At 37.4% G+C, this 21367-nt stretch overlaps 1 protein-coding gene across 1 annotated transcript in view; it reads left to right on the forward strand.

Annotated features, from left to right (window-relative positions):
- Window positions 1-21367, forward strand: part of LOC119740112 (protein mono-ADP-ribosyltransferase PARP14-like) — a 37022-nt gene that overhangs the window by 14657 nt on the left and 998 nt on the right. Inside the window, exons 13-24 of the mRNA XM_038215312.1 lie at window positions 1077-1712; window positions 1864-2349; window positions 4069-4230; window positions 4828-4902; window positions 6221-6391; window positions 10444-10650; window positions 12558-12736; window positions 13952-14035; window positions 15261-15419; window positions 19819-20020; window positions 20571-20716; window positions 21062-21236. Of these exons, the coding sequence (XP_038071240.1) occupies window positions 1077-1712; window positions 1864-2349; window positions 4069-4230; window positions 4828-4902; window positions 6221-6391; window positions 10444-10650; window positions 12558-12736; window positions 13952-14035; window positions 15261-15419; window positions 19819-20020; window positions 20571-20716; window positions 21062-21236 (2682 nt within the window). The remainder of the gene's footprint in view (window positions 1-1076; window positions 1713-1863; window positions 2350-4068; window positions 4231-4827; window positions 4903-6220; window positions 6392-10443; window positions 10651-12557; window positions 12737-13951; window positions 14036-15260; window positions 15420-19818; window positions 20021-20570; window positions 20717-21061; window positions 21237-21367) is intronic.

Here is a 21367-nt window from a genome sequence, read left to right on the forward strand (position 1 = left end):
AGAAAAAATGAGAAAACTATGGTTATTTTTATTTCCGACGCGGGATTTTTAACATTTGGAAGAAAGAAAATCAAGGTGCTCCATGTTTGGTGTCATGCAACATAATTAGTGGCCATGCCACATTGCGTTTTAGGGAACATGAACATTACACGTACTACATGAAGCATTTCGTTTGTTAAAAACAAGAACTGTAAAGTTTTAGTTTTATTTCGTTCTCCGACCCTGCGAAATTGTGCGCCATGTTCGTAGTCCAGTCAATAAAAAAAAATGCTAGCCTTGGGAGTAACAAGACGCGTTAGATGGTGAAGAATCGACTGTCAAGTTCGTTCAGACTCGGGAGCAACTTGATTTTAGAAGTTGCTCTATAGTCATGAGCCAAACTCAACTCAAATGTAGGGGTTTTTTTGTTCACATACATATATGTTATTTGTAGTAATAATTATTATATGACATGTCTCACAGCCCACCCATAAAAAAGAAATAGTTGTGGTTTTAGCATGCTCTTTTTGTAAAAATGTGAAAGAAAGAGAAATGTAGTATTTTTTTCCTCCCGCAACATCATAAGTTGACACTTTTCTGTAGTTACCTTATATTCTTAATTTCTGCCGTCACGAACTTGGATTAGGATTTGTTTGTTGACCGTTGTGGGTCAGAAACTGCTTCAGAAAAATGTTGGACGAGGAGGAACTATTCGAAAACAAACAAACCACAAAAAAGAGTTGCACAGTGGCAGTTTGTTGCTAAAAGCGTGTGTTTATTTGTATCCACTACTCGTGTGTTAAGTTCATCTGTTGGAAACCAAAAATCTACTCAGGTTGACTTGTGCCGTTTCCAATTTGATTTGGTTTTACGTGGCTCTGGAATGCCAGTCTCAACTGTTGGATACATGTCTTTGATTTTCCTACATTTTTAAAACCTATTGTGGACCTCCATTCAAACTTATATAGTTTGTCTTATTATTTTGGATTCTGTTTCCATGTATGCGGGTGCACTTTTGTATCGGAAAACTTATGTTAAGTTCTTATGGTTTGGAGTCGTTAAAGTGTAATTTCCCATTTTGTTTTCTTGTTCTGCAGGAAACATTGTTGAACTTGCAGGTTTCAAGACTAACTTGGGCGAGACAAAGCATAAAATCATAGATTTCTTGAAAGACAATGTCATCCTAAAGAAAATCGTTCCAGCAAACAAGAACAAAATATGTCTCATCGACAAATTCCATGGCGCAGATTTGGTAAACGTAGCAATGCAGAATGCCAAACACCATGTGAAAATCCAGCCACAGAAGAGTGGCCGCCACAAGGGATTTGTGATTCAAGGAAATGAAGAGGGTTTGGAAGCTGCAAGGCAGGTCATTGTTTCCCTGATAGATAGAATCAAGGAGCAGCCTTATCCGGTCTCAAGGACTGGAATGGCCCAACTCTTCCAAGAAAGCAAAGGGAAGAAGTTTTTGGAATCGCTTGAGGATGAATGCCAGTGTGTTATCCGAGAGAATGTGCAGGAAGACAGCGATGATGAAGCTGAAGTTGGAGGAGGTGCAGCAGTGAGACCAATGGTATCCACGAGGGTACTCTGCCGAATTGCTCTACCAAATGGCTTCACTTTGAAAGTATGCAGAGGTGACCTGACAAGGCAACAAGTAGACTGCATAGTGAATGCTACAAACACAGAACTGAAACATGTTGGAGGACTAGCAGCTGCTGTTGTCGAAGCAGGTAAACCTAACTAGATATATGCATTACATTATACATTGCAATATAAATAGTGGAGTTTATTCACAGTTGGGCTTATATGGGCTTTGATACATTACTTGAAGCATTTGGCATAAATGAGTTGATTGTCTGGATGTCTTCATTTCTTTCACAGGTGGGAGAGTCATTCAGACTGAGTGTGAGCAAATATTGAGGTTCAAGCGTCGCCAATTGTATGTGGGTGAGCCTGTTCACACCACTAACGGAAAACTACCCTGCAAGAGAGTTTTTCATGTTGCAGGACCTAAATGGCCACATCATGGAGGAGCCACATCTATTCCAGATGATGATAAGTCAAGCCTTGAAGAGCATCTGCTGTATGACGGCGTCATTGCTTGCCTGAAACTGGCAAATAAGCTGAATATGCAGTCCATCGCCATACCAGCCATCAGCACTGGTGTTTATGGCTTCCCAGTTGACCTTGCCGCAAAGCAGATCCTTAACGCCGTGGCTGAGTTCTGTCAGAACATGCCCATCCCCACCCTGACGGAGATTCATTTCACCAACAATGACCAGCCAACTTGTGATGTATTCAAAAGGGCTGTGATGGATCGATTCAGCCAATTTCAGGAGGACGAAGATGGCACCGACATTGGCAGAGGTGACTGGATTTGCACTTGTTTATTGCAAATGTATATTGCATAAATTGCGTTTAACTTTGCTTTGTTACACTATGGTATTAAATTGTGAAATTCCTGTGGTAGAGTACTAGTAGTAGTACTGGTCACGTGACGTAAAAGTTCATGTTTTAAAACCCGAGGCATTGAAGTATGTCCTTCATGTTCCTTGGGAATATCACCTTTTATTTTTGTTAATGCCCAACATTTGTTTCACTTTGCTTTATTGTACTGGGAAGATTTTCTCATTTCCAGTGTCAACATTAATAGTAAATCATCACAGGTCTGCACAGGCCAGTCATGAGTCATCCAGTCTCAAGTCAGACGACAAGCTCTTCTAATGAACTGTGATAAATCATTGCTTTGTCATTGTTCATCTCTGTCACTTCTGACTTGATTAGGCAGTCTAGTGGTTGCGAAGGGCGATTTCTAAAGGTTGCGTAGCACTTTATTTTGAATGAAACTACATGTGCACACATGTTCACGTTGGCGGGCGAAATCTTTGAAAATTAATTTCTCCAGTTTGGAAGACCGTATTTTCATGCAACATTCAGGATTTATTTCCCTTATAATGATCCAAGTATGTGCCAAAAATCGTTGTGGTATATTCATTACTTTTTGTTGAAATTGGAAAAATAGGCCTGGCTACGTGCATCATTGAAAGTTGTAACACTGACGTTTGCAATAGCTGTCAATTTTTTTAAGCCTCACCAATATTAATAAGGTTCCTTAAAGTAAAAATTCAGTAAACATTTTGAAAAAAGCCTCCTTCACGAGTTGTTAATTGATAAATATCACCCTTTTTGCCGGCTTCCATTGGTCGATACCGAGACCCACGCCAAAACACACTGAGTGACGCTAATGAATATGCTAATCTACAATACGATATTGTGTGGCTTGGCCGAAATCGGTCAACCGTAGCGCCTAAAGCCCGGTTCATACTTCATGCGAATGCGAATGCGAATGCGAAGCGATTCGACGTCATAAAACATTCGCTACGAAATTCGTCCGAGTTAAAAAAATGTTCAACTTTTACAAATTCGCAGCGCGAATACTCCTCATGACGTCACCAATTCGCGTTTGCTTTCGCTTTTGCGCAGAGTATGAACCGGGCTTAAGGCGCTTTGCTGAACAATGCATGTGGCTTGGGTCGGCAGAAATCATCGTCGAAGTTTTCCATGGAGATGGTTCAAATTGTAATTTTAGCGTTTGCAACAACAGATTAAGCTGAAATTCGGAATATACTTAGATTATATAAGTGTTCAACTACTCGTTAAATAAAAAAAATAAAAATTCCTAGAATTTCATATAAATACAGAGATTTGGGGAAAGTTTCTTCTTCCGTTTTAATTTAACTTCTCAATCATACTGTGCATATTTTTAAGAAACACAACGTTCAAAAGGCCATGTTTTTTGTGGTGCATAAACTTCCCTGCTCTGCTATAGCTTAATCGGATTAGCTTTGCTTAACAACGGCAGACGATTTGCCTTAGCAACCACATGACTGTAGGGGTGTGGCTTGCGTTTTGATTTGTAATTTGACTTTTGTCTTATGATTGAATGCATTACAACTCTGCCATTTCATCAGAAGATCATGTATGTCAACTCAATACTCTTGCACCTTGATCATCAAACTGATCATTTTTTAATTGATGTTCCACGATCTCATCTTTACCAAACACCTGTCACACATGTTTCTGTAGCTCCCACTGACCGCCAAGCTTACTCACCCATACAACGTGATGACACAGGAATGCTACAGACAAAGATAGGTTCTGTTTGTCTTCAAGTTGGACGGGGAGACCTTGTGAAAGAAGCAACTGATGTCATTGTCAACAGTGTTGGGCTAAGATTGGCTTTGCAAGGTATTTTTTTGAAAAGACAAATAACATTGTTTGAGGGTGGATAGTCGATATTAGGATAGTCGATATATATAGCCTAATAGCTATATTAGGGTTTTTTTCCACTTATACATTGTTTTACTATACCTCGTATATATTCAGTTGCTGAATTTTACAGTTGCATTATTCAACCTCAGCACAAAATCTTGGGAGAAACTTCCAGCGCACCAGCAGAATCTTGCTCAACCTCAGGAAAGTTTAGTTTCTACCGCATTGTGGAGAACCTTTTTTTAATAGAGGAGGCATCATTATTGTCCACACAATATTCTTCACTTCAGCATCATTGCACTTGGAAAAAATGCTGATAAATATTTACTGTGCATGAACACTCACGTGCATACTTAGTAAACAGCAAAACTAGCAGCAGGCACATGATGGTATATCGATTTCATATATATGTATCAGAACGTTCTTGCTAAACTGGCAAGTATCATTGTCGACTACCCGCCTTCTCTGAAGCTAAAGATGGATGAACGTTGTATCGGATAACATTAACATGTAATAACTCCATGCATAAGTACATGTATCGCATCAATGATTACAAAGTAGATGTTTTTACAGGTCCAGTTTCTAAGGCTATCCTGACCAATGGTGGAAAGAGTATCGCGAAAGAGTGTGATACGCTTCGCAAAAAAGGTGATTATGTCTTTTCTCTTTTATTCATCATTTTGTTTAACATGTATAACTCTTTTAATGTTTTTTTAATGTAAATTAACCGCAATTCAGCTTTTTGCTGTCATGGTTAAATTAAAATATACCATTTCAAATCAAATCAAATCAAATCAAATTATTGTCTTGAATTTACACATATTCCATAATTTTAAATCATGTTTTACATTCTCTTTATTAAGTTTGTTAAACTTGAGAATCAAAGTTTGATTGAAAAAAAAAACATAAAATTTAGCAAACATCACAAAAAGGACGTTCAGAGGCTATAGTTTGCACACCAGCAATCTTCATTGCGAACACATTCTCGTAAAAGTTGGTCAGGTACTTCTGTCTTGACTTATTCTTTATGGTGAGGTTTTTGCCAAATTCAATTGAGCTTGATAGGTCGTGTGACAAGGTTTGTACACAATACCCCCGGTGCTTGGGGTTTTGTGTAGAATGATTAAAGGACCACTTTTACGACCGTATGTAAGTAATGGCATAGAGCAAGGGTAATGGCCAAGCGTGTAGCCAAATTTACAAGTGGCATCCCTACATTTTCTCGGGCAAATATGACCCATTTTTCGAACGTAATTTTATCAAGTCTTCCCTCAGATGGAAGCCCAAAAACTTGGGAGTTGATCCTCGGCTATATTTGCACTGTTCCACCATTTTTGTTAACCAGACAATCTCTTTTTTTTCATAAAGTGATTTGGAGGGGGTACTTTTGATTCAAATGAGCTTGCATAGAAATTTTGTGAACCCTCATCAATCGCAAATTCATTGCACCCGCTGTGGGTCTAATTTGCGCCATTTGGATATATCGTCCATCCAGCGCCCCCCCCCCCCACCTTCTCTTTTCTCCCCTCCCCCCCCCCCCCTCCAAAAAAAAGGAACTAAGGAGTTGATTCTCGGCTAAATTTGCACTATTCCAACATTTTTAAACTAGAGTTTCTCTTCTTTTTTTTTTTTAAAAAGTTGTGGGGGATACTTTTGATGAAATTAGTTTGCGTAGAAATACTGTGAACCCTCATCAGTTGCGAATTCATTGTGCCCGCTGTGGGTCTAATTACGCCTTTCGGATATATCGTCTATCTATTGTTTCTCGGTTAAATTTGCTCTATTCCAACATTTTTCAACCATGCAGACAGATTTTTTTTCCCAAAAAAGTTGTGGGGGATACTTTTGATGCAAAGAGCTGGCGTAGAAATTCTGTGAACCCTCATCAATTGCGAATTCATTGTGATTTTATTTATATTTATATTAATCATACCTTTTACATTTTCCTTGTACAACATGTCAACAGACCCGAAGAAACTAATCTATTGGACTGGTGGTGGGTCACTTCAGTGCAGCTTTATTTGCCATGTTGTTACTCCTCGAACTCCGGAAGACATTAAAACTATAGTGTTCAAGACCCTGCAGCAGGCAGAGGATAAGAAAGTGAAGTCAGTTTCATTCCCAGCACTGGGCACAGGTAATTAGGAAGATTGTAATGGCACTTCCATGGCGACTTGCATCACATTTAGAGGGGGTCTTCTGTCAATTCTGTGCCGTTATTCTAGTCAAAGCATTAAGGGTGGATTTTTTTGCACAATAGATCTCCTGAAGTTAAGTGAATAAACTATAAAATAAAAAAGGCCAACAAAACAACTTTCTCATGGTTTCATGATGAGTTTCTTATTTGGTAACTGCCAAAGCAAGAAAAGGACATTTCAGTACCCTGTATCTGAAGTTCCCTACCTTGAATATAAAAACTCAAAATAAAACTTGCATTTTGCATAAACAAGATGCCAAAATGACTACCTAAAATAGTTTTTCGACCAAAAAATACATTTAATCATATTCCATCTTGAAGGCCGTCCATAAAGTATGCACTGTGCCCCTCCCTTCTGTACTGCACATGCACATTACAAAGCCTTGCAAATGTGTTATGCTTGCCGGCTAATTAAAGCAGTCATTTTTTGGCGATGGTGTATAGTTAGGTTATTGCCAAACTAGTAAGCAACGTGTAAACCAACAAGAGTGTTAATAGAGGGCAGGGTTTCGATTTCTTGTGGAAAATTTGAGGTAAAACGATAACGAAGAAGACAAAATGCCACACAAAAAAAGATTTCTACCAAAAGATGCTGCTCAAATTAACAAAAAATATTGTTAGTTTAAAGAGAAGTCAGCGATAGGTTGCAGAAGTTGCTGTTCCTTATCACAATCGCGTTTTGTGTAATTTTGCTCTTTCTGAAGTTTAATGACCTCGAGAGGCGTTGGCTGGCAGTGGCATCAGGAAGAAATTTAAATTTGGGGGGTTGAAGGATGATGATTTTTTATGCTTAAACATGTTAAAAGCTGGCCCTGGTAGGTATTAAATCTGAGAAATTGTATTGATTTTATGACAGTTTATCAAAAGGTAAATATAGTCGGTGGGCTTACGGTCGAAAATAACCTCCCATTTGCAATTTCGGATGCATTCTTTGAAACTCTCAGGATCTCTTAAAGATACCTCAAGAAGTTCGAAACCACTTGATGCCATTTTTTTCTGACCCTTTAATGGGCGGGGCATGACTTTAATGACTAATGATTCAGATAATTTCACTTTTCTTTTTAGCATTTGGACCCAAGAGCTACATCACGAGGAAAACAATTCCAGAATTGTGCCTCTTCGGGGGTGGGGCCACATTTTAAAAAGGAGGGGGCAAATGCCATTAACAGAAAATGGAGCTGTAACGGACATTTTGTTTGTTTTTGTTATTAGTTTTTGCTTCCATTCAGTACAGAAACCTGCATGGCAGAATGCTTGCCTGTCAAATCATAAAATAAAATGTTCCCTTTTGGGGGTGAGTCACTTTTTTTTCATAAAAAGGGGGCATTTTCCAAAAGTGTGCTTGCGAGAGCCCATATGCATTGTGGGTATATATTCTTTGGAACTCTCAGGATCACCTATGGACACCTCAACAAGTCCAAACAAATCGCTTGGTCCAATTTTTTCAACGCCCCTGGGGTTGTCATTTTGATTTTCCAAATGTCAGCCACTTAAACATTTATCCTACATATTGCACACATATAAATTGACAAAATACATGTAATCGACTGTTGAGACATTTATGTTTTGATCTTTTATATTGTATCATGAATACAATGCTGACCTGCTTGACAGTACACTCAAACTGTAACAGTCATTATAAACTTTAAAAATGGTCGCGACTTATAGTTTATATTAAAGAAACTATTTGCACTTATTGGAAAAAGTCTAAAAATAAGATGATTAAGCGAATGATATATATATCACTTGTAATTGGACACAAGTTCGATGAGGCATTTGATATCCGTGAACTTATTCAGTAAAAAAAAACAGCTTGAGACCTACGGGTATCTGTCCATAGTTTCACACGTTAAATCCAGATATGGGTGGATTACACAAGATTTTTATTATATGTAATATATTTTGTTTAATTCGAAATGGTTACATGCTTTCCTTAATTTTATTAGTCATTTTACAAGTTCGCAAAAAGTGTCAGCATCAGGGTGGCTGGCTGTATCTGCTCACATCTCTTAAGCCTCACATCTTCAGTGCAAACTAGTTACTTTGCAGGAACATCTTGCAGTTGCACAGTTGTCAGTGGAATAGACCTGATACCCTATGACGTCACGCTTTGTTTTCAAGTCCGCTTTCCAATGAGAATTAGGTGGGGATTGGGGAGACATACAGAGAAACAGTCAAAAACCAGTTTGTTCACCTAAATATGTCTCCCCAATTTTGAGAAAACTGCATCTGAAAGGTCTATCTCCATGGCCGTATATACCTTGCGCAGTCCGAAAGCTGTCACACTGCTAAAGTAATGCATAAATGAAACACATCTTAAGAGAACGTTGTCAAGCATCTGTTTGGAAGCAGGATCTAATTCTTTCTCTAATCGCCGGATCCGCAAAAGCTTGGCTGGACGAGGTTTTGATAGTGACTTGGTCCCAGTTTGGCAAAAGTTCCCAGGCCCTTATAAAATGACTAATAATATTCCAGGATAGCATGTTACCAGTTCAAATTACATGAAAAAAATGTCTGAATTAAATAAACATTGACTTTATATACTACTTTTCACATGTGAAAATTTGAAAGATTTACAGGCATATACCTCTTAAACAGGCTTGCATTATCACGTTTTCCTTTTGATATATCTAATGTGGAGGTAGCCCTAATCATAATAATTAGACATTTGGTACACACATATATATTCAATAGTATGCCATATTTAAAGTACTAAATAAAACAATCCACCCATATCTCTTGTGAAACTATGGACTGATTCTCAAACTTTTCTTTCTGAATAAGGTCATGGATATCAAATGCCTCATCAAACTTGTGTCCAATTACAAGTGATTTACATTTCATTCGCTTAATAATCTGAGCTTGATAACTTTGCTCTTTGGCTTATTGAACTTTGCCATTTTCAGACTTTTTACATTAAGTGCAAATAGTTTCTTTAATATAAACCATAAGTGGCGGCCAATTTGAAGCTTAAGATGGCTGTTACAGTTTAAGTGTTTTGTCAAGCAGGTCAGCATTGTATTCAGGATACAATATAAAAGACCAAAACATAAATGTCTCAAAGTTGATTACATGTATGTTGTTAATTTATATGTGTACAATATGTAGGATAGATGTTTAAGTGGCTGACATTTGGAAATTCAAAATGACAACCCCAGGGGCATTGAAAAAATGGGACCAAGCGATTTGTTTGGACATGTTGAGGTGTCCATAGGGGATCCTGAGAGTTCCAAAGAATATATACCCACAATGCATATGGGCTCCCGCAAGCCCACTTTTGGAAAATGCCCCTTTTTATGAAAAAAATGTAACACCTCCAAAAGGGAACAATTTTCTTATGATTTGACAGGCAAGTATTTTGCCAGGCCACTTTTTTTTGTACTGAGTGGAAACAAACCCCCCCCCCCCCAAAAAAAATGTCTGTTAATGACATTTGCCCCCAGCTTTTAAAAAATGTGGCCCCGTCCCTGAAGAGGCACAATTCTGGAATTCTCTTTTTCTTTTTTTCACGTGATGTAGCTCTTGGGTGAGGTGTCCAAATGCTCAACATGAAAAGTGAAATTATCTGAATCATTTTTTTGCACACGAAGCCCCCACTTGTTAAAGTCATGCCCCGCCCATAAAAGGGAAAGAAAACAATGGCATAAAGTGGTTTTTAATTTCTTGAGGTTTTTATAAGTGATCCTGAGAGTTTCAAAGAATGTACCCGAAATTGCACATGGGCATGCATTGTTAATAACCCCCCTCCTCCATCCTCCCTCCCTTTGTGCATACGCACTTTATGGACAGCCCTTTACTGCCTCATCACTCTGACATAGTATAAAAAGGAGCTGTGGAAAAGATAGGCTGATCACTTTTTTTCAACTTGAACAAAAAACTATAAAACATGAAATTATAGTATACGGTTGCTGTTGTATATAGCCATTGGTCTGTGTTGAATTCTATTAAAATTGAAAGACCCAAAGTAATCACAGAATTCCTTTTCTGTTCAGGCCAAGCTGGTCAGTCAGTGGCAGACTGTGCCAGTACCATGTTGACAGCTGTTGGTGAATTTGCAGTCCGTAAGAAGCCTCAATATCTCCGTCTCATCCGTCTAGTCATATTCCAGCGAGACATGGTTTCTGGATTTCAAGATGCTCTGAAGAGCGGCGTTGGCACTTCGTACAGAGAGCAAAAAGTCTTGCTGTCTAAAGGCTTGGGTAAATACCTTGTTGCTAGCTACATATTTATAACCGTGCCTGAATAAAAAACAAACTATTTCGGTACTTTTATGTATTAGCTCATTGACTGCTCATTAAGTATTGAATCGATCTGAAGTATGCCCAAACAATTAAGCTCGATCAGAAATATCTTGGAAGCTGTGGGCCAACGAATTTTGTTCATGCATGAGTCACGTGATTGAGCCATGTAAATTTTGGAAGGAGTAGTGTTTGGAGTAAAATTATCAGGTTTGTGACCCCATGATGACCTTTGACCCACTTTGGTCTTGTGATATGATGGGGCTAGGCTTATTATACTTTTGACAAAGTTTTGTTGAAATGGGTCAAAATATGTAGAAGCAATAGACAGTGTCAATGTTTGTTACTAACTAACTGACTAACAGAGAGACATGGCGATTTGTTGAGCTGCTATCCCGCAGCTAAAAAGAGAATCCACTGCAGTAGAAAACTACAACATGTATGTTAAATTTCATCCTGTGCATATGAATCATCATCATCATCATCATCATCATCATCATTTATTTCCAATTCCATCAATCAATAGGAATACAATATAAATAGAAGGGTAGGATTTGGAGGCACAGCCAAAAAACACAGCTTAAATAATATAATAAAATAATAACTGCAATTTATACCGCACCAATATCCGCCATAAATGACGCTCATGGCGCAAACAAAAATTATATCAAATCAGAAATAACAAAACAATTTAATTTAACTAAACAAGAATATTCTGAGTGGTCTGAAACAAATAGATCTTCAGGGCAACTTTAAATTCAGAAAGCGATGAGATATTGCAAATGGCAAGGGGTAGTTTGTTCCAAAGATGAGGACCTGCGTAAGAAATGATCGATCACCCCAAGATTTGTGTAATAGGGAGTGCTCATACAATTACAAACGCTACAGTACAGACTAAATTGACAAAACACAAACAGTACATATTACATGTAAATACACGAAGCAAATACACACACAATTCCAGTGGTTGATCCAACTGTAAAAAAAGAAAGAAAAATATGTAGTAAGAGTATATATCAGAGTAGAAACTAAATTTTAAACAAAATCACTTTTGAAGAAGGTACGACTTAAGATAACGTTGAAAACTGAACAAGCTCTGACTATTCCTTAAACTTGAAGGTAAACCATTCCAGTGAAGTGGCCCAGAGTGCCTTATACTGTGTTTAAAGGCAGATGTCGTGAACTTGGAAATATGCAATAGGGAAGATGATGATTAGGTTGAACCATATTAATAAAGTGTTGGGGAAGTTAATTAAAGGAATGTTTATAAATAAATGCCAGTTGCTGAAAAATATTGATATAATTGATAAGAAGAAGATTGTAATTATTGAATAAAGCGGGTTGATGCTTGCTTGAAAATGACTGTTGGAAATTACATGGATAGCATTTTTTTGTAAAAAAACTATATTACGTAAATTATTTGGAAATCCATTGGCCCTTACAATATTACAATAAATAATATAAGGTAAAATTAAGGAACAATAAAGGGTGCGTAAAATGATAGCTTGGAATATACAAATCTCAAACGACTAATAATTCCAATAGATTTGCCACATACATCACTAATGTATGTTTATGATGGAAAATTGATTGACGAATTGGAAAATGAACATTATACAAATTAAAGAACTTAAAAATAAAGACATCATAAACATTGAATACGGTAATTAACTCATATAATCATTAAAGGAAACATAAGCCCCAATGCATATAAATGAGTCAACTATGCATATCGTGGATTTTATTGAAGAACGCGATTGCATAGTCGATTTTATGTACCACTTATCTAATAAAAATGGGTTGAACAAATTGGAATTGTTTTATCTTTAAGTGAATTTGATGTGTTACTATCCATATTTGGATGACAGGGTTGATGAAATCTGCCTGGTCTGTTGTGTCTGGTGGTGCTGCCCCTAATGATGCTTCAACAGATGATGAAAGTCTTGAAGAAACCATCATTCTCAATATCTACGCCATGGACATGTCTTCTGTCAAGAGAGCATCTGGCAAGATTGATCAGTTTCAAGATGAGGAATATACGTCTGAGGTAGACTAATACATTTTCTATGGCATCTTTTAATCACTTTGGAATTTCATTGGTTGTACTCCATTGGCCTGGGGCAGTATAAACAAAGTGACTTTATGCCATCAAACGGTAAGCACCCCACTAAAATATTTGACAAAGACAAGTCTTACAGTTTAAGTAATACTTGAATTCACAAAACATTTTCGCTTAGTACCCTTGCTTTTTTTTTAATGAAAATAGTGTATTCAGGTACTATCTCGCGGGAGAACATCCTTTCCAAAATACAATCTTGCGGAGTACAATCTTTTGGAAGAACAATATCGTGGCCAGGAGTACATTCTTGCCGCGGTACAATCTTGCCAAAGTACAATCTTGTTGAAGTACAATCTTGCCGGAGTACTATCTGGGAGTACAATATCTTGTGGGAGTACAACCTTGTGGGAGTACAATCTGGTGGGAGAACAATCTGCTGGAAGTACAATCTTGTGGGAGTACAATCTTGAGGGAGCACATTCTTGTTGGAGTACAATCTTGCCAAAGTACATTCTTGCCAATGTACAATCTTGTGGGAGTACAATCTTGTGGGAGTACAATCTTGTGGGAGTACAATCTTGTGGGAGTACAATCTTGAGGGAGTACATTCTTGCCGGAGTACAATCTTGCCAAACTACAATCTTGCCAGAGTACAATCTTGTGGAAATACAATCTCGTGGGAGTGCAATCTTGTGGGAGTACAATAATGCGGGAGTACAATAATGCGGGAGTACAATCTTGTGGGAGTACATTCTTGTCAGTTGTCTATGAATGCGCACTCTACAATTTTTTGAGTTAACAGTATGCGCCCTATGTGATATTTATCTGGGAACAATAATCTGTGTGAACCGTTGTCTATTTTTGCGCATATATATGTCTATATGTGTACATAATTCTCTGTTTACATTCATAATTGTCTATTTGCCTAGATCATTGAATCACAGCGGTTGTTTAAAGAAAAGATACATGTCTATATATTCTAGATCAACGAGATTACTAGGCTTATCCATATGTAAAATTATCAGACACGCATTACAAGAGACAGATTTATTAAGTCAGAAGAACAAATGATGAAGTACAATCATGTCACTGTGTCCAGCGGTTATGGAGACTTTCCGCCAACCAGAGATAAATATTGAATTATGTCTCTACCCACTGAACCTTATATACTTGTAATGCAATTCTACTTTTATTTTGTCACAGTATCTATCTGATGAACATGGAATGATAGACAAAATGACCGATGAACATCGGGCTGAACTCCGCGCCATTGGGAAGAAGTATAATGTATGTAGTCACATATTAACCCTTTGCATGTTGCACCCGAAACCACCTGAGCACTCTATTGAGCCTCTTAAAGAGTGCCCTTCTTTTGTTAACTAGTGCCCTTTTTCTGAACAAGTGCCCTTTTGAAAAAAGTGGTGCCTTTTTTGTGCCAGCGGCCTATACGATGCCTTTTTGTTTAATTTCACGGGCCTTTATGTCAGTGCCTTTTTATTCAATTTCGCACACCTATTGCCTTGCAAAGTGCCCTATATTGTCCGTTAATGTGCATACAGTAAACTCCTGCCAAGTCGACATCGTACAACTCAGTTGTCAAATCGCTCAAGTCGGCCGTCTGACTAAAGTCCCGATTGTCTGTAATGCATTTCCATTTCTAAGTCAGCTTTTGTAAGTCGCCATTTCGCTCCTCCCCCCCCCCCCCCCAAAAAAAAATTTGATTTTATACGGAGGCCAAGTGTTCGGAGAAAAAAATGAGTCTACATTTCTGCATGAATATATGTGCAAGTGCCCTTTTAAAGAAATTCCCCCCCCCCCCAATCAAAATGACCTTGCTAATTGCTTAAATAATTACTCATCAGTAAGACACTGTCATGAACCAGCCATGGGTTCATTTATTGATTTATATTAATTACAAAAAGGTTATGTCCATATTACTTGGCTATAGCTTGTAATTACACACAAGTCTATAGGAAGCAGCTGCAGCCACTTTCCATAGACTTGTGTGTAATTGCAAGCCATGGCTAAGTAATTCGAACACAGCCAAAGTTCTTGGTGTACATTTTATCTTGAATGTTTGTGTACTTCTTATTGAATGTTTTTTAGTCATCTGTTAGTCATTTCAGGTGGATTGATTGAATAAACGAATGCAAATAGATCCAAATTAAAAAAAAAAGTATGTAACGCTATTTATGTTCAATCCCAAAAAAGGTAACCCACAAACAACGGGATGATTTGAAAACATGAACAAGACCATTATGGTTTTATCATAAATGAGGGGCAGTAAGTTTTTCATTGATTTCCAACTTGGATGCATCCCTCTTGTGATGCATCACATTCACTTCAAGATTTATTTGAAAAATAAAATTCTGGTCAGAAACTGCTAACATAGGGTTGGATAGCTCAGTTTAGTACAACTTCAATTAAAAAAAAAATGTTTGTTTTTGCCTTGTTTTTGCTTTTAGTCCTTTTACCTTTACTGTTTATTTTTTGTCCTAAAAAAATGAGACAGGTGACAATAAACTGCCACAATAAGGGACATGCCAAGTTTGTGAAGGTTGAGGGTTGTAACATCAAAGTCAAAGATGCCTGCATTAAAATCCAAGAACTCTTCACAAGAATGCAAATAGAGGAACTTAAGATGCAACGAAGTGTGCATCTTTTCAAGGAAGTAAGTTCACAACCTTCAATAAGACAGTCTTGTAGATAGAAACTGTCATGTCCACATTAGTTTAAAAAAAAAAACCACCTTAACGAGACATATACAGTTTTGTAAGAAATATGTGACATCATCCAAGTTTTGGTAAATTTTTCATGCTTCCCATTGTAATCATTTTTCTACAGCACATTTTGTGTTTGCATATTACTGAAAAAAAACTAGACTTGTGATTGTAGGCGACATATACAGGTCTGTTTTGGCATATTTGATGCATGTTTATATCATGTTATACATTATACATGTTATACATGTTATATAACGCCACATGTCATTTGATGACGTCATCAAGACTCACTTCAATTTTCATCTGTAACACATCCCAATTTTCAACCCAATTTGACCTTTACAGGGTGAGTAAAGATTAAAAAAGGACAGCAAATGTCGGGACTATTGTTTTAATGAAGTTCTTCATGTAGCACTTTGAAAATCTAGGATATGAAAACCCAATTCGTTAGGCCCCCCCAAAAAATAGTTCTGCTTCTGATTACATGCCTTTGAAAAATAGGGTTTATCAGTCAGATTTTTTTTGGGGGGGGGCCAATTTTTTATGCTGATTGAATGGGGTATTCAATTATATACGAAGTTTTAGCCTGAACTATTTCCATTGCACTATGAAAGCTATACAAAAAATTGCCACAAAAATTGAATAAACCTACCTTAATTATTGTCAATATTTTTACGTTCAAATAATTCTTAAAAAATAATGGAAAATTCAGGTCGTGCGTACCATATTCAGAACGCTAGTCAAGATGGGAAACTGGCCAAAAATTTGTAATGCATGCATGAATGCACGTGTGACCACGGGCGACAGACCTTGTTTTTACGGTGGATAATTTTTGGGAAATTAGCTGCGTCGTATCACTCAAAATACGAGTAGTGCCATCTCAAAATGAACTCTTTAACATGGAAAATACATACACAGACAAGAGAGATCAAGTTCTGTTTATTAACTTTCAAAAATGTTCTTTCTCCATCGGTGTTTTGTTGGCATTTTTACGATGTGGAATCTGACTGACCAGTTGACAGTGCACTGCGTGGGCCTGCCATGCATAGCCATGCTAGCGCATGTGCTAGCGCATAGTTATGCACAGACTGGTTACCGCATTTTCATCATGTCTTCTAAATTGGCCCCTGAGTGGCGCGGCGGGAACCAGTCGTCGCCGCATTGAGCTACAATGTAGCATTACGTACGTGTCACCGCGACATCGAATTGCAAAGTAGTTATCGCGAAGCAAATTTGTAAAAGCAAAAGAGGTTCCTTTGGAAAAAAATAGTGAATGTAAGTTAGAAAACAAATAAATACAAGCATTTTTGACGCGGAAGGGTTGTTGAGAGGTATTTTGTGTAGACAGAAAAGACAACAAATTTTTTTTTTATTATTTATTCAAAATTTCAATTATTAATTTATTATTTTTTTGGACTTGCTGATAAAATGTTTAGGGTTGCGGCCTAAAAATAGGGTCGGTCGGGTAACCGGAAGCAGAAGTATATTTTTGGGGGGCCTAAGCTTTCTTTTAGTATAAGAATCATTCAAATCATGCAAGAACTTTTCAAGTTACGGAATTTTAAACACAACCGCGGTTTTAAAGTTCTGTCCACGGATCACAAAAAAAATGTGCGTTCTTTCAGCAAAACGAAAACAATTCACACACACCCCTATGTGATTTGTTTTCGTTTTGCTGAAAGAACACTGAACTTTTTTGTGATCTGTGGACAGAACCTTAAAGCGGTGGTTGTATTTAAAATTCCGTAACTTGAAAAGTACATTAGCGATTTGAATGATTCTTGTACTACAACAAAGTTTACATATTCGGCTTTCATATCCTAGATTTTGAAACTGCTACATGCAGAACTTCACTAAACAATAGTCCCGGCATTTCGGTTTCTTTTTGTTTTACTCACCCTGTAGTTCTGGGGGTATCGGCCTTTGATTAAGCTCACTGCAAACGGGTCGCAGATAGATATTTCCAGCCTCACTCGCTGTGTGTTTATCCGTCATCCGTTCAGAATACTGCAAAACCTTTGCGTCGTCAGATGTGAACTGGTTAAATGCTACATCACATGAGGTGTAAAGATGTCATCATGATTCGTGACATCCATTCAGTTTTCATCGATAACACAAACAAGTCTTGGTACAAAAACGTATCAAATAATTACTATGAACATCTGATCCCTTAAACTTTCGTTAAAAGTCCATTTCTCCGTGAAAAGAATCTTTAAGAGATGTTTCACGGACATTTACATCTGGCTTATATAGGACTAATCCCGTAAGGGTATTTTCACATTTGTTTAATGACCCTGGCCACTGAGGATTATCATTGGTCATACATAACGGTACACTGGGTCTATCTTAAGGGTGTTTTTACTTACTCCTAATCTGGCTTAATATGTTGAAAAATCCGTGAAAATTTAGTTAACTGTAATTTCAAGGGAAAATGGCTCTTTAAAGAATTTTTAAGGGATGAAGATGTTCAAGTGATGTCAGAAGTATAGTTCTTTAGATACGGGCCATAGAAAAATCCACCTTTAATGTGATCTCACATGACGTGTGATGACGTCATCATGAGGTCACATAAAAATTCATCTGTAGGTTCACACCAAGTTTCAACCCAAAAGGACGTGAGCTTCTCTAGATATAGGCCTTGAAAATGTGCACCTTCTGATGTCACGTGACAAATGATGGCATCATGATGACGTCAAAGTTGGGCACATCTGTAGGTGCTGGTCTATGTGTGTACCAAGTATAAGGCAATCAGAGTGATGTGCATATTAAGTGCCCAAATTGGCATGCACAATGAACATGTGTACAAATGCAATGACGAAATTGTTAAAAAAAAAACTCCAACTAAATTTACGTTTGAGGACAAACACACAACTGTTTCAGCATTTTGTTATTGCATATTAATGTTGTGTTATTAGGAGTAATACATTTGCAGTAGGAAGTTGCAGAGTGATCAGATGTTCTGAACATATTACATGTATACCACGGTAATAGATTGTTATTTTTATTGGTCGAGAGTGGATCACGTGACATGCCACAAAAACGCATGAGCGATGTATTTCGTGGTACATGAGTGATGTACCCCACGGGGGTACATTACCTTGATCTTTCCTGCTGTTGAAAGTGTCGTTTTCACCACGTTGTATTATATTAGTGTGACCTCGGGAACGAGGTTGTAGCTACGCTGGTACTACGTAAATTGATGTATGTTCCTGTAAGATGTGCCATGGGGGACACTGAAGCATTATTTTTGCTAAGACAGCCAATGTTGTGTACATTATTCATCACTGTTCGTCTTCCTTTTTTAACTGTGCCAATTTTTGTGGCCGTCATTCATAATGTCGGCAGATGACAGCAGGTCGCCTCCAAAGAAGAGGTTCTCTCTTGTTCGAAAGACAAAATCAGAAATTTGATTTTTGAACAGGACAGCATCAGCATGAAGAAAAATGCGAACAATTCTGTACAAATAGTTTGCCAATTCTGTACCGCAACGGGAAGAGACCCACAGTTTCAGACGTTACCAGTGACAGAATTGGATAGCTGTAATCTATAACAGTGGTATAACAAAACAATTGTTTTCTGCTGAGATAGGGTCCACATGTACACCCTCGGCTTCAAAAAATGCACCCTTAAACCTAAACTCACCTATTAAGCTACAAAATAAAAAATACTACTGAGTTGTACCTGTAGTATGCACAAAAAACAACTTTTCTACTCAGATCTTGACTTTAATCAAAACAATTATATTGCGTCAAAGCAGCTTGTTAAAAAAATTCCAATTACATGATATACAAATGGACGCGGAACCCACATCCTGAGACAAACAAAACTTAACGTACAAAAAGTGCATATGGTTGTCTAGAGGGTGTGGCTAACTCGCAAACGGCGATAGGTCCATTAAGTGGAATCAGTTGATTTAAATAATTAAAATAACCCTCGAGCAATTTATTTTTCCAAAAATAAGATTTTTACAAAAAAAGTGATTTAAATCAGTGATTTTTAAAAAATAAATAATTTGATTTTGTATCGCAATTTAAATCAGTGATTTAAATCAACGTGATTTAAATCAGCCAATCCTGATGATGGTGTCATTGTTTGGCACAGTCTGCAGACTGGTCTATATGTGTGCCTAGTATAAAGTCAGTGGGATTGACGTAAGTGGACAAATGCTATGGACAGGAGTCTGAAAAAGAAAAGAGAAAAAAAGGATCGAAAACAAGGGCTGTTTCTGCAAGTTAAAGAAACACCCAAAATCTAAATGAATACAATTGCCGAAGCAGCCAATAACGAAAACTAAAAGAGAACTGTATGTGAAAGATATATTAAATTGTTGGTTGGTGAATCTCATAGGTGCAATGGAAGTACGGCACGCCACGTGGACTGGAAGCATATGATCCTGAGGTGAATGTTATCATAGAGGATGCCTACAACAAGAAGCGCCCCTCAGTTAGTCTGAATCTTGAAGATGGACAAGTGACAATCAACTTCCAAACCATGCAGGAGACTTCATTGGCTGGAAATATGTATGTCCACCGTGTTGACCTAAAGAAAGGTGGGCATCAAGACTTTTGTGAGAATCCTCAATTCTAATATTTTCCTTGTGTTGAGAAAAACAGTTATTTGTATTTGTAATATACATCGTGTGAATAAGTTCCTTAAAACTATCAAGATCAAAAAGTTTTCAACCCAAGCTGTATTCATCGAGGTAAATCATGTGTAACAAATACAAAGCTTTTTGGTGCCCGACAGAAGGGCATATGAGCGTTCTGACGCAAAAATCACTTTGCAACAAAATTGCATTGAAAGGCTTCAATGTTCCCCATGCGTATTGTGAATGCAATTTTTTCCACGCGAATTATAAATCATACAAATTTTAAATTCGACACATGTATGAATCATAGTTCTTGGAACAACTTTTTGCTGGGAACATTATGGTGATAAGGCATTCACACATAAGGGCGTATGCGCATGTGCCCTTCTGCCAGGCACACGACGGGTAATTGAAAACAAACTTTACTTACTCTTTAATTTACTGTTAATCAGCTAGTCAGATTTGCTGATTGCTGAGCCAGAGTGCATTTTTATTTCTTGTTTATCCTCAGCTGCTTCATTTGAATTGCCACCCAACTGGATTCCTATGGATAAGAAAGAGCACTTCAAAATGGCACAATTGACTGCAGGCTCGGCTGATTACATTGAAGTGGAGACACAATTACAAAAAAGTATGGGAGGCCATCAAATTCAAGAGGTGCAGTTGTTTTCTTATATAGATTTGATGTGTATTATAACTGATGAATCTTTTATTGTTAATAATAATAATAATCTGTCTACCCCAGCAGTCAAGTTCAAATAAAGAGGTTATCCTGCCTAATACTCAGCATGGTTAAAACTCCCATCACACATTATTTTACGTTACCTTTTCAATTGATCACTATATTAGAAAGTGAGAATGCAATAAGGCTAATTTTGCCGTTGAATTGCATAAACCCCTATACCATCATGTCTTTTAAATACCAAAATTGTACAGCTTTCACTGGTTATTATTGGTATATCATAAAAACAAATTATTGTTTTGACTCCCTAATCCAAATAGATACACAGAATTCAGAACAGAGACTTGTTGGTGCAGTACCAATCACGTAAGGAAGCGATGGAGGCTCGTCTTGGTCGTACTAACATTGAAGAGACATTGTTCCATGGTACCGATGAGCAAACGTGTGATAAGATCAACAAGTTTGGTTTCAATCGCAGCTTCTGTGGAAAGAATGGTAAGAACCCTCAATTTGCACAAATTGTTCGACATAATTTGTAAATGTGTTTATTTTTGTATCGCTCAGCTGTAAAGAATTTATTTTGGCCGAACATTGTCCCTATTTAAACTTGGTCATTATATAGGATC

Source organism: Patiria miniata, unplaced genomic scaffold (genome assembly GCF_015706575.1).
Source record: "Patiria miniata isolate m_02_andy unplaced genomic scaffold, ASM1570657v1 HiC_scaffold_4, whole genome shotgun sequence".
Classification (NCBI taxonomy): domain Eukaryota; kingdom Metazoa; phylum Echinodermata; class Asteroidea; order Valvatida; family Asterinidae; genus Patiria; species Patiria miniata.